This window comes from Perna viridis, chromosome 13 (assembly GCF_037379345.1).
Source record: "Perna viridis isolate PV_CMFRI_1.1 ecotype Kerala chromosome 13, ASM3737934v1, whole genome shotgun sequence".
NCBI classification, from domain to species: domain Eukaryota; kingdom Metazoa; phylum Mollusca; class Bivalvia; order Mytilida; family Mytilidae; genus Perna; species Perna viridis.
This window is the reverse complement of record NC_142457.1, coordinates 35,098,536-35,111,168: the sequence shown is the minus strand read 5'-3', so window position 1 is coordinate 35,111,168 and position 12,633 is coordinate 35,098,536. Positions and strand designations below refer to the sequence as shown.

At 32.4% G+C, this 12,633-nt stretch overlaps 1 protein-coding gene across 1 annotated transcript in view; it reads right to left on the bottom strand.

The window, feature by feature from the left end:
- Nucleotides 1–350: 350 nt before the first annotated feature.
- The window catches only part of LOC148600607 (uncharacterized), a 36,347-nt gene continuing 24,064 nt past the window's right edge, over nt 351–12,633 (bottom strand). Inside the window, exons 4-13 of the mRNA XM_088558242.1 lie at nt 11,557–11,719; nt 9,769–9,991; nt 6,661–6,712; nt 6,216–6,259; nt 5,199–5,253; nt 3,738–3,790; nt 3,142–3,225; nt 2,388–2,471; nt 1,663–1,731; nt 351–461 (exon numbers count right to left, since the gene is read on the bottom strand). Coding sequence (XP_088414368.1) covers nt 351–461; nt 1,663–1,731; nt 2,388–2,471; nt 3,142–3,225; nt 3,738–3,790; nt 5,199–5,253; nt 6,216–6,259; nt 6,661–6,712; nt 9,769–9,991; nt 11,557–11,719 — 938 coding nt within the window. The remainder of the gene's footprint in view (nt 462–1,662; nt 1,732–2,387; nt 2,472–3,141; nt 3,226–3,737; nt 3,791–5,198; nt 5,254–6,215; nt 6,260–6,660; nt 6,713–9,768; nt 9,992–11,556; nt 11,720–12,633) is intronic.

Below are 12,633 nucleotides of genomic sequence, written 5' to 3'. Positions count from 1 at the left end.
ATTATATGTGTTTGATAAAACGTTTACTTAATTTTTTTTTTTTTTTTCGAAATGGGGAAAGGCATTGGACAACGGGAAATAAGTCGATGCAATAGGGGATGGAGCAATGGTGAATGTGGCTATAGTGAATAGGGTATAGGGCAATGGGGGATGGGGTATGGGGCAATGGAGAATATGGGATTGGGCAATGCGGAATGGGGGATGAGCCAAGTGGGAAGTTTATCCCATACATGGACTGTAATTTGTCATTCAGCTCATAATTTCAAGTAAACTGTGTGGATTTACAAACCATCAAAAAACAAAAACATTCAACTAGAGGTGATACCTGCAGGCCATTTTTGAGTAAACTATTAAGAACAGTTTTGTATTAAACTCACAAATCCACACTGGGCAGCTGACAATGGCTCTGACTCACACTGTGGCTCTAGTTCTAGCAATGGATCAGGGAAAACTTCATACTGCTGAAATAAGTTTAAGTTGCATGAAACCAATTTCATGAGCAATTCTTTTTTTTACAAAAAGTATTCCATCTCTATACAAAGTAAGCATCTGACTTAAGAACAAGGCTCCAGTAGCCACTGTCAGTTATAATTCAGATTTCAGCAGATGAAAAAATGTTAGTGCTGGTCTTTTATATGCTAGTGTTTAAACTTTCCCATTTCTAAATATAGCTGAGATTAAGAAATCTTGGAAAAACCGAGACTTGCAAGTGTGAAAGAGTTTAAAGCACATTTCTTATGGTTGAAAATTAATTTATTCAGTTTGATAATAATTCGATATTCAGCTCTCAATTTTAGTCAACTGTGTGTATTTACAAACCAACAAGAAAATGAATAACTTCCCAGGAATAGTTCTGCTTAAATAAACAATAAAATGCTTTACAGGGCACTGATGTTAAAGTCAAATCCTTTCGTGGAATGGCACCTTGTAGTAAAATTAATTTGAGATCCATTCACTTTTACTCAAGAAATTGTCCAGCTGTATTGAAACTGCTTGTTTCTGGCCTTTTTTGGCTCCTAATTCTAAAATAGTTAAAGTCTTTTAAAATCTCCAAAATCAATCCAAGTATTCCTTTGGTGGTAAAGCACATTGTAATTTAGTTTCAAAGAGAACACTTCATTAATAGTCAAGTTGCATTGCCTGAATATCAGGAAAATACATGTTTCCGCCCCCCTATTTGGGACCTTGTTTCTAAAATTTTCAAATCTTAACTCCGAAATTAAATCCCAGTCTGACTATTGTCATGTAGATTATTATTGTGGAACACTAACAAAGATATTCCTGTTCTTTAAGTGGAGTTATATATTTGAGTTCCATAAAATGCTTGTTTTTTGTCCCTTTCTGGTATCTTATTCTAAAACGTTTGGATTCATAAGCCACAAAGTCAATATGAAACCTTCCTTTTGCAGATTGGAACTTTTTACTTTTCTTAAATTTAATAAAGATTAAAAGACCACTGTTAAAGTTAAATATTCTTCTAAAAACAAAGTGTCAGTAAAATATGAGGAGAACCATGACAATGATAGCATAAAACAATTATACAACCACAAATTTTTTGCAGTTGTATAAAAACCATTTGTTAAACCAGAGGTGATATCTGCATGCCATGTTTGAGCATTTTGCCAAAAACAACAGGTTTAGTATTCAGAATATTAAACTCACAGATACACATTGGTCAGGAGACGGTGGTTTCCCTCCACACTGTGGCTCTGTTTCTACCATATCTCCTCGCTGAAATAAGTTTTTGTTACATGAATCCAATAAGCATAAGCTATTATTAGATAAAATAAGATATTCTTCCTTTATAAAATTAGCAATTGTCTTGAGAACCCTAATTAACTGCAGTGAGTTCTCCACCTACACAGTTTGTAATGGTGAACAGATGTTTCAAATTTCTTTACACTACATACCGATAATTCTTCTTAAAGACTTAAGCATTCAAAAATACTGTCAACAACAGTATACCATTCTGACTATAATTGTACTTCTACAGATAATAACATATTTTGATGTCTTTACATTAGTATCACATGTCGCTTTACTCATAGTTGTAGTACAGAATTTAGTACTGAGTAGTAATCAATATTTTGCATCCATTTTCAGATCAATAAAAATCACTTTAATTTATTATCAATTTTACTGTTCCAAGATGTTAGTGTTTAAATAACTTTCCTATTTACAAAATATAGCTGAGATTAAGAAAGCAAGGAAAAACAGACTTACCATGGCACTGACAATGACAACTGTAGCATCATACAATTATACAACCACAATCCTTTGCAGTAGTATAAAAAAACATTTATTAAACGAAATATCTGATATCTATATGCCAAATTTTAACATTTTGTTGAGAAAAATAAGTTATGTATTCAGACTTTTAAACTCACAGATCCACATTGGTCTGTACATAGTTGTTCTGTCCCACACTGTGGCTCTGTTTCTTCCAATGAGTTAAGATTTACTTCTCCTTGCTGAAATAAGTTTTATTTGCATTAATCTAATTACCATGAGCTACATTTTTTTATAAAAAGTATTATATCGCTGTAAAAATTATCTTGAGATCCCTTATTAACTGCAGTGAGACATTATTTATCTTTCTCCACTTAATATGTTTGTAATGGTGAATAGATATACTTGAAATTGCTTTAATCTCCATTCTTCTAAAAACATGATGTTTCCTTTGTGACTTAAGATGTTTTGATGTCATAACATAAGTATCAAATGTCACAATGCAATGCAGAATTCAAAACAGAGCAGTATACCATATTTTGCATCCAATTTCAATTCATAAAAAAATTACACCAATTTATGATAAATTTTATTTAAATGCCATTCCAATTTCCAGGATATACATGTAGCTTTGATTCAGAAATCAGGTAAAAACTGAGACTAACAGATTTGACAGGGATTATAGCACATTTCTTGTGGTTGGCACTCAATTTATTCAGTTTTTTTCTTCTAATATAAAATTCAGTTCTCAATTTATTTAAGTTAACTATGTACATGTATATCAATAAATAATCCAGAAAAAGAAAACTCTCTTCAAATGAAACATTCATTCAATCAAAGGTCATCAATGGCAATTTTTGACTATTTTAACAAAATAGTCAAAAGGTTTTGTATTCAGGATAATAAACTCACAGATACAGTTTGGTCAGCAGAAAGTGGTTCTGATTCTCGTTGTAGTTCTGGTTCTACCGATAGATCAGGGACTACATCTTCTTGCTTAAATAAGATTTAATTGCATGTATATGGATCTGCAAAGAAGTGTTCTCAGTAATGTAAATGGTGTGATTCCAATTTCATTACAAAGCTAGGTACCAGTAGGCTACCAAATAATAGTTCTGCCTTACATTATAACCACTGAACACATGTGTGATCTTTTGGATACTGTCTATAAAGCTTTAACAGTTTTCTATGATGATGACCACCAACCAGTGTGTTTTTGTGTATTGTATTTTATTTATCTTATTTATTTGTTTTCTTGTGTTTTTTATTTTCATTATTAATGTATAAGCTTTATTTTTTAATACTCAGACTATTGATCAGGAAATCGGTTGAAATGACAGCTCTTAAGTGTGCAAGCTCAAAAGCATGCCCTCAACTTAAAAGACAAATTAAACCACTTGCGATAAATAAACTGATACATTATAACAATACACTCTCCGCAGCTCTGTTGCTTTTGGTATAACTAGCAGGTCATTATGATATATGTCTATATAAATTTTATCACTTACCATTTCAGGTGGCCTGAAAGTACCTGACACTCCACCAATGATCATCTTTTTCTCTAAAAAATGTCAATTGTTATGTACTAGCTATTAGTCTTAAACCTTCATTTCTAAACAGTAAATGAGCTACACTACTCACTCAAAACCTTCCTTTTGTGATATGGAATCGTGTGATACAATTTCATAGAGATCCACATGTTTACAAGTGCCATTGCCCGGAAACAAACATTTCACTTTGTGTGGTCATCTATACACTAAAATTTTATTATACTAAATTTTATGACATACTTGTTTTTGGTTCCTTTTTAGCACTTGCAAAACAACAGACCATTACACTTGAAATTAAAACTTTTTATAATCAATATAAAATTATTAGTATTCAACTTATTGAACCGTCCAAGTGTTTGCGAATAACAACAACAGAGATGCAGACTTTAAGTAGCACTCCAGCTAAGGATCACGCAAAATGTGATTCATGGGTAAAAAGCCTACATATTTTTATTTTTGATATATTGTTTGAAATGTCATAGTAAACAGAAATAAACATGCGGTTTTACATATAACCCATGCTCTTAGGAGATAAAAATTGTATAGAATGCACTGTAGATTTCAAATTAAGGGAGATAACTCTGTAAATGACACTCAACAGAATCTACTGTATTTTCAATGTCAATTATCTCCTAAGAGCAGGCACATTTGAATGAATAATTACACATTTCATAGTATAGACCCATAAAACAACTTAATTACAAAAATAAAAATATGTACCCTTTTTTGGTTGTATCACATTTTTCAGATTTTGCATGATTCTTACAAGGACAGCAACTTAAAACAGGAAACATTTTCAAAGTGGACAACAATGCCAATATACCATTAAAAGACCACTAATACATGTATTAGGTTTCAGCAGAGTACCTCTTTTACCAAACACAAAATGTGCACATATTTATGTCAGTGACACCTAGAAGTTTTAGCTATTAATTATTTCAAGTTATATCATTACATTTGGAATCTTTCAAATAACAATTGTTAGTCCAATCCTTAAAAAATGGTTACAAAGAAATTTATTACAATCAGAAGAGTATGCATTTAGTCTCATGACAATTGCTAGAAGTGTTTTAGTATTATACAAGAAAACAGAAATCACCATATAGTCACAAAACTTGAAGAAATAAAATCCATAACTTACAATTATTAGGGAGGAAATTGACTGAATTATTTTTTAATGTCATGTTAATGATAGATGGTCTAAAATCTACTGGTACAAATGAATCAGAGTTAAACTGGTTATCCCAAGATATTTTCTCAAATTTCTAAGATCCTTAGTTTAACTACTCCAATTTATTTCCTGTATGATATGATATATGATTTTCATATAAAACAAGATCATTTGTATATGTTCAGCCATACAAATACATCAAGTAAGCAAACTTTCACAGATATGACTATTAGATTTTGTTAACTAACCTTTAAGCTTTTCAATACATAACTTTTTAAGTATAACACTGCAGCTTTTCACCATCTGAAAAAGATTAACAAAATAACCTGGTAATTACACAAAAATTTGCAATGGTGACAGATGGACGTACAGAAAAACAGACAGAAAGGACCATGTGATCACCATATACCATCCATTTTTTAAGCAAGGGTGGTATAAAAAAAGACAAATTTAGCCTTCATTTCGTAAACACAACTAAACTTGAAAACAATCTGCCTATTACATCAGGCTGCCTAATACCTGCCAGCCATACATCCCCAAACTGACTTTTTCGATCAGGTATTGAGATCTATTTAATGTTCTTTCTACCTATCAAGGGTCATGATATACAGCAGAGTGGTTTAAAAGAAGATGTGATGACTAACTTTGTGATCTTGAGGCCTATTAGTAAGATTAAACGAGACAAAATCAATACGCAATATGTCTCCCAACCATAATGTTGGGGGAAACAAAAAGGATAGCAAAATCTCAGGACACCCACACGTAAGATTTAATTGTTCTCTAATAAGGCTCTGCTCTGTTAGTGAACTGTTATATCATACCCAATGGTGTCTGAGATTTCTAAACTTGCATGAAAAAAAGCTGGTGTATGATTTTTTCCTAACTTGAATTGAGTTATTTTCCAATTAAACGTTTTGAATTGAAATGACCTACATTGAACAGCAGATCATGACAAATCAGTCTGGCCAACACTATGTAACAACCTGGTGTAAATATGGTTCACTTACTGAATAAAGTAATCAACAACTGTTTATACTTGATTAAATTAAAATATTGTGGAAATTTCAAACATTCAATGGTAAAATAAGATTTCCCTTTATTTCAATGTTCCATTTTTTCATGATAAAGTACACATATATAGACCCTAAGAAAATCTCACACAGCTAAAAACAGGAACTGTCTTGTCTTAATAATGCCTTTAAAGCCTAAAAACCTTAATTCCTTACCTGGTGCAGATGAGACAGTAATGTACAACTCATACTTACTCTAATTTTAGATTTTAAGGTGTCTTCTTTTAATGAACAACTCTCTGCAAAAAATGTATACACAATATATTAAAGGTATTTGAAGAGAGTTTCAATACAGAAACACTAACGCTATTATCATGCTTACCATAGAGAAGCCAAACTATCATTTTATCAAAAAAATGTTGTCTTGAAATTTTGTTTTGATGAAACAATAAGTTAACTACAGGCCATATCACCACCAGGAAAAAATACGTAATCAACAACATCATATGGCTTTATAATTTGATCATTTAAAATAAAAAGTAAATTATTTAAAAAAAACTTTATCAGTAAGGTCCTTACTTGTATTATTCGTTTAAAAAAATTCAAACAAAAGCAATAAGAAAAATATAAACAATGAGTGTAAGTCTTCCTCACTCCACTATTTTTTTTTATTTTGAATATTTTTATACTATAACCTTACCTTGCAATATTGTCTGAATTCTGTCATCTCCCTTTTTCATCAAATCCTCCTCCTTTATCATAAAATATTATAGTATACATAAGTATTCATAACTTAGTGAATAAAAGTGTTTTGAGTAGTGCAGTTTATTACTAACATATATAGATCAGAAAGCAGAATTAAGAAATGAGGTAATATCCATTCCAACAATGCAAAACAGCTGAAGTCACCCATGGGTCTTAAAAATAAAACTGAAAATCCCCACACCATGAGGCAGTCCTTAGAAGAAACCTCTAGTTGGAGAAAGGGCTATTGTTAGTTGTTACTCAATTTATATAATAAATTATAAACTACAACATAACTTATGACAATAATATTACAGATGATTCATATGATAATCATGTATTGTAGATCATAAGAACTTAGTGAGTGGTTCTTTACTAAGTTTAGACTGTGTAGATATCCATGTCAGAGCTACTATTGGGTAGGTGTAATTGTCCATTACTAAAACTTTGTGAAACCATTTTAATTTGATGGCCAATGTTATCTACTTTTGCTATTCCTTTAGTACTAAAAAGAGGTTGTTATAAAAGAAAGTATAGAAAATTCTAAGTTCCACATTTTTACCTTCATCTCAAAATAGACAATCGAGGAATGTTAAAAAAAAATCTATTAACATGAAAACTTTGTTTATATCGTCAACTATCCTGTTATGGGTAAGAGCATTTCTGATCCTCAGCATAAGGAGGTTACATTAGTGTTGTAAGAGATTACAGGGTATGTAAGTCTCGTCATGTGACTCCATGGTTTCATGAGAATGTGTCTATAGCTACCAATGAAATGCATAGAGATTTGTCATTTACAGTGCGTTGAGTTTAGTATTAAAATCAAAAAATCTTTTCACGCAACAATACCAATAATGAATGACAAATACATACTTCTTAATGATAAAAGTGTTAAGACAAGAATGCTACGTGTAGCCATATGTCCCCCGCCGCTGTAGAAAGTTGAATTACAAATGTTTGACACTTGTATAAATAGCAGATTCAAAACTTATGTGTTTTCATAAGTCCATGTGGTGATACAAGCAGGGATACCAAAACAACAACAATGACAACAAAATTATTTGACTTATCCAAGAACAACTGGGTCCCATCCATATAAAAGCAACTTGGAAGCAAGAGATGATATACTTACCTTCAGCTACTATGTGAAAGATATAACCTTCTACTGGCATCTCTTCATACAACAAAAAATAATGCACAAAAAAAGAATGTGAAAAATGAACAAAGTCCCATAACTCCCATAAAAATTGTCGAATCAAAATAGCGGTTAAGTATGGTAAACTACATATGGTGACAAACAATCCTACAAAATTTGGTCAAATTCTGTTCAGCCGTTTCTGAGAAGTTGCGTCCACAAGCTTCAGACGCACGGATGCACAAATAGAAGATTTTGCATTAAAATACAGCATTTTGAGATCTCGGTAGGAAAAAATAAAATAGAGATTGGTCTTCGGATTTCAATATGTTCTATATAGGAAATTCTGGTATGGAAAACAAAACTGAAACAAGACTTACAAATCTTATTACCTCTTTAAAGATTTGCTTTTAAGGCATAAGCAACTCACACAGTGATTATGTTGTTATCACTCCAATAATTCTACAGTCGTTACCATGACCTAATGTTATTATTATGGAGTATCGGCAGTCCGATTCACAAAAAGTCAGAAGTGCAACATAAGTCCCAAGTTATGATGTCATAACTTATGACTATTTTTTTTTTTTTGGTGAAATTGACCACAGCATTTCCAGAATGACAAACATATTTTATTTTTAGGATTTCTTTCTCTTTACAGGGAATGATTATTGACATGCAGCATAACAGAGGTCTTGCAAGAAGCATTATCTGCTTACACTCCACAAACACCCGAGTTCCTCCTGTCTGTGGTGGAGTGTGCTGCTTGTTTCTATGTTTATTAGCTTTATGTCTGTTTGTTTTTCCAGTTCATGTAAAACATTTTTTTGCCAATGAGTTTTTACTCTTTGATATCCCCCTTTTTAATGGCACTTAAAGATACTTTATGTTCTTTGTTGAGTATGTCTGTTTTCTATGTCTGGTCTTTGTCCCTGGATTACATTCTTTTGATTACTGCTATAAACTTGGTTCCCTTGATTACTCTTAAACATTCTTGCTTTTATTTGAAATACTTTATTTTATTTTTTGGCCAGTAGATGTAAACAAGCTGTAACACCCTATGTACTGCTAAGTAGTCACATAAGTAAAACACTCAATTCTGATCTGTTCAGAGCGGGTTTGGTGCCTGACCAGAAATGCACCTGTGGCTGGCATATTGAGGATAGTATCCATTTCTTTCAAGAATGTCCTGTAGATTATCCATAGCCAATCTTCCAGATACTGGTGAAGATCTATGATTTTCATAACTATGATTTTATCTGGTAGCACAATACTTGATAACACCAGCAATGCTGACAACTTTAAAACAATACAACATTTTATTCAGCAATCAGGTAGATTCTGTTTAGAATTATCTAAATATCTTTGGAATTTTTCTAATTTTTCATTATTTATTAATGTTTTACACCCAATTATGATTTTTCCCCCTTTCTGATTTGGACCTACTGTTGTAAAAGGTTAAATTATCAATTTCTGTACACTACACTTGTCATTATTTGTTCAACAATTTATTGTGTGTTATATTCCATGTATGGAGAAGACCACGTGAGTTTGAATAACTCAGGTCAAATCCAAATGTGTTTGTTTGCAAATAAAATATGTTTAAACTAAAAACTTTAAACTAAACTCCTGCTAAGAATAACCCAACTTGTCGAATTCTGTCCAACCTTGAAAAAGGCAACATGTTAAAAGTCATCATGCAAAAGCAATACACTGTGTATACCATATATCTAAGCATTCCTTCCAATTTAGACAGTGAAAACTGTTACAATTTTTTTCCATTATGCATCACCTAAAAAATGATATTTACAAAATTAACATTAACTAAGAAAAATTAGATCTTCTGTTTTCAACAGGTGCCTCTTGCATAAAAACTTCCTAGAGCATGATACGTAATAAAATAACATATTTTAACATACTAAGTCAACTTACAATTTTCATTTTCTTCCCTTTTAACTTCTGTCTCCAAGGTAGGTTTCGGCTCGCATCACCATAATCATACCTAATTTCTTCCCCTTGACAAATGTCTCTCTTTGAATACAAAACTAGATGGGGCCTTCCATCTACCACAATTTTCTTCATAACAGCATTTTGACCTCTACCAATGCTATCATTGACAAACCTTCCCATTTGTTTTGAGAAGGTTGCATCTATGCTAAATGAAGAATGATAAGCATATTTAACAATAAACAGTTTAATGCACATGATAAAAACTGAAAAATACTATTCAGTATGAACACTAAAACATGGTCTTCTCATGGACTTTTTCCAGACTTCTTTGACTGAGACCGATTAACAGTTTTACAAAGAAAATTTATCTTTTTTTTGACAAGACATTAAAGATGGATTCTAAAATGATATGAGGAAAGAATATACCCTATTTAAACATAGAAAATGTGTAAGACTCAGAACCGCGATGGGACGCGGAGGTATGATGGTCATGCTGAAGTGCAATGGTAGTACGCCGAAGTGCGTTTATGATCACGCTGAACTGCGATGGTTAGACATGATTTTTGACTGCCAATAGCAACATGGAAATGTGTTGGCCACTACGTTCATACTTCAAACTATTGAGGAAATTTGAAAAACAAAATTAATAATTTTACTTCATTTTTTTCCTACACCAAGTGGAAATTTGAAAAAAAAAACTGGTAGTCTCATTTAGAAGGACAAGTACTCTTTAACATGAACATATTTTGACTAGCTTAGCTCTAGAACGTTTGTGGATAGCTTGAATGCTTCAGTATTAGCGTATGAACTACATGTACTACATAAAACACATATGATCGATAGTACCTGTAGAATTTGCAAATACAAATGTAATGTAGTATTAGACAGCACTTTTTTCTCTGTGTATCATCCTATTCACTGTGGCTAAGGTTATCAAAGAATAATTGATTCTACAGAGGTCTAGATTGGATGGATTAAGGGACTGTACATAATATGAATAGAAACGTGCTAGTCTGGTCCACCAGAACTTAAGTTGTGTCTCTGACATTTTAATACTCTCTTTGAACTCGTATATTGCAGTTTTTATTTCACCTGTCAACTATATAATTCGCTCCATGATTCATGGTGAAAGCATGTCTTACTGTTTCTAAAGGTAAAAATCCATGATATCAAATTTATAAAAAAGAAAATTTTTTTTTCACATTTTTAACGATAACAAAGTTGTCCCGAGTAAATCTTTTAATTATATCTATTACAGTTTGCATGATGCATAACATACGACTTTCAGTATACGCTATCTTTGGTAACCCGTAGCAACAGTTTATGTTTTTTAATTACCTTCAGTATCGCTTATGCACTTAAAATTCATGGCGAAGTTGAATTGGGTATGCAAACGCACTTCCACGCATTTGCGTTAGACATCCAACATACTTCAGCATTGACCATTGCAGATCAGCGCAACCAACGCACTTTGGCGTCCTCATCGTACTTCCGAATCTTACAAATATATCAGATATTAATCCTTGGAATGACAATTTCTGTTAATTGCATTATTTTTCAGACAAATAGGATATGCAATTAGCATCCAGTGTATATTGTATATTAACTCAAAATCAATGTTTAGCTTCATTCCATTTAATGCTGACCTATTCAAATTAAATATTCTGTTAAGTTCACAATGCCTAACTCATGTTATTGAAAATGCATAAAATTACTAAAGTTGCTCTAGTCAACATGCTAAAAACATGAATTTGAAATGCTTGCACATACCTATAATTTTTTCCTCCAGACCTGAAGAAGAAAACATAGCAACCCAATCTCTTGCTATGTTTTTCCAATCTCTGACCTCCCTCTTTATGGGAAATAAGATCCCCGTCATATTCCAACAAAAACTCCCCTTTCTTGAAAAACCTTTCTGCAAACACACCTTTTCCTGTTACAATAAACATAAACAGTAGTAAATAGATAACAGTTAAATGTACATTGTACCTGCTTTTTAGTTTAAGTGTGTTTCATTTTGCAATGATGGAGGTGAAATTTTGTAGACTAATTCAAACCATGTTCTAAAAACATTTTTTCTGAGTAACTTGCCATCGGATTTGTTTTTTACAATAAATATGTTACCACCATAAATTATGATTAAGTCCATATGCACAAGTCAAGGAGACGGAATCTCCTATCTGAAAAAATTATCCAATGGGATGACCTCATAGTAGCCATCTACCCTTTATTCATCATTTAATTTCTGCCCATGCAAGAAGACACATGTGCTAAATTTTGTTGTGAATAATATATAATAATTTAGTAATATTAGAATTTATTTTTATTGAGGAATTTTCCTTTATATTTTTATTACTGGCAATGATGTTTTTTTGGATTGGTCATTACCTTACGATAGTCAGGTGGTTACTCCAAATGTGTCTAGTGAACCAACTGACGTGGGTTAACTTCAGGGACTAACACTACTATTCCACAGACCCTGTTGTAGGATACGGTAACTCTAACAGTATCTAGGCCAGTAGACACCACAGGTTCAGTTTCCTGTTCCCCTGGTGTTTCTTTGGGTCTAAATTTACCAGGTTCTAGGCCTCCAGTACCTTACTGTGGTGTTACTTTGCCTTCCTCAGCTAATAACCCCATGTATTGGTCAAGACATCCCTGGCCTCAGGCTTACCCTTACCCAGGTTTTCCTGGTCAGGCTTTTCCAGGTTTCTGGCCTTATGGTAACAACTTTGGACCTATTGGTCCTCAAACTTTCACTCCTAGTTTGTCAACCCCTGCTCCTTCTGTAGCAGTGCCTTCTAGTAGTGTTACTATACCTACAACTGCAGGTACCTCTTCTGTTAG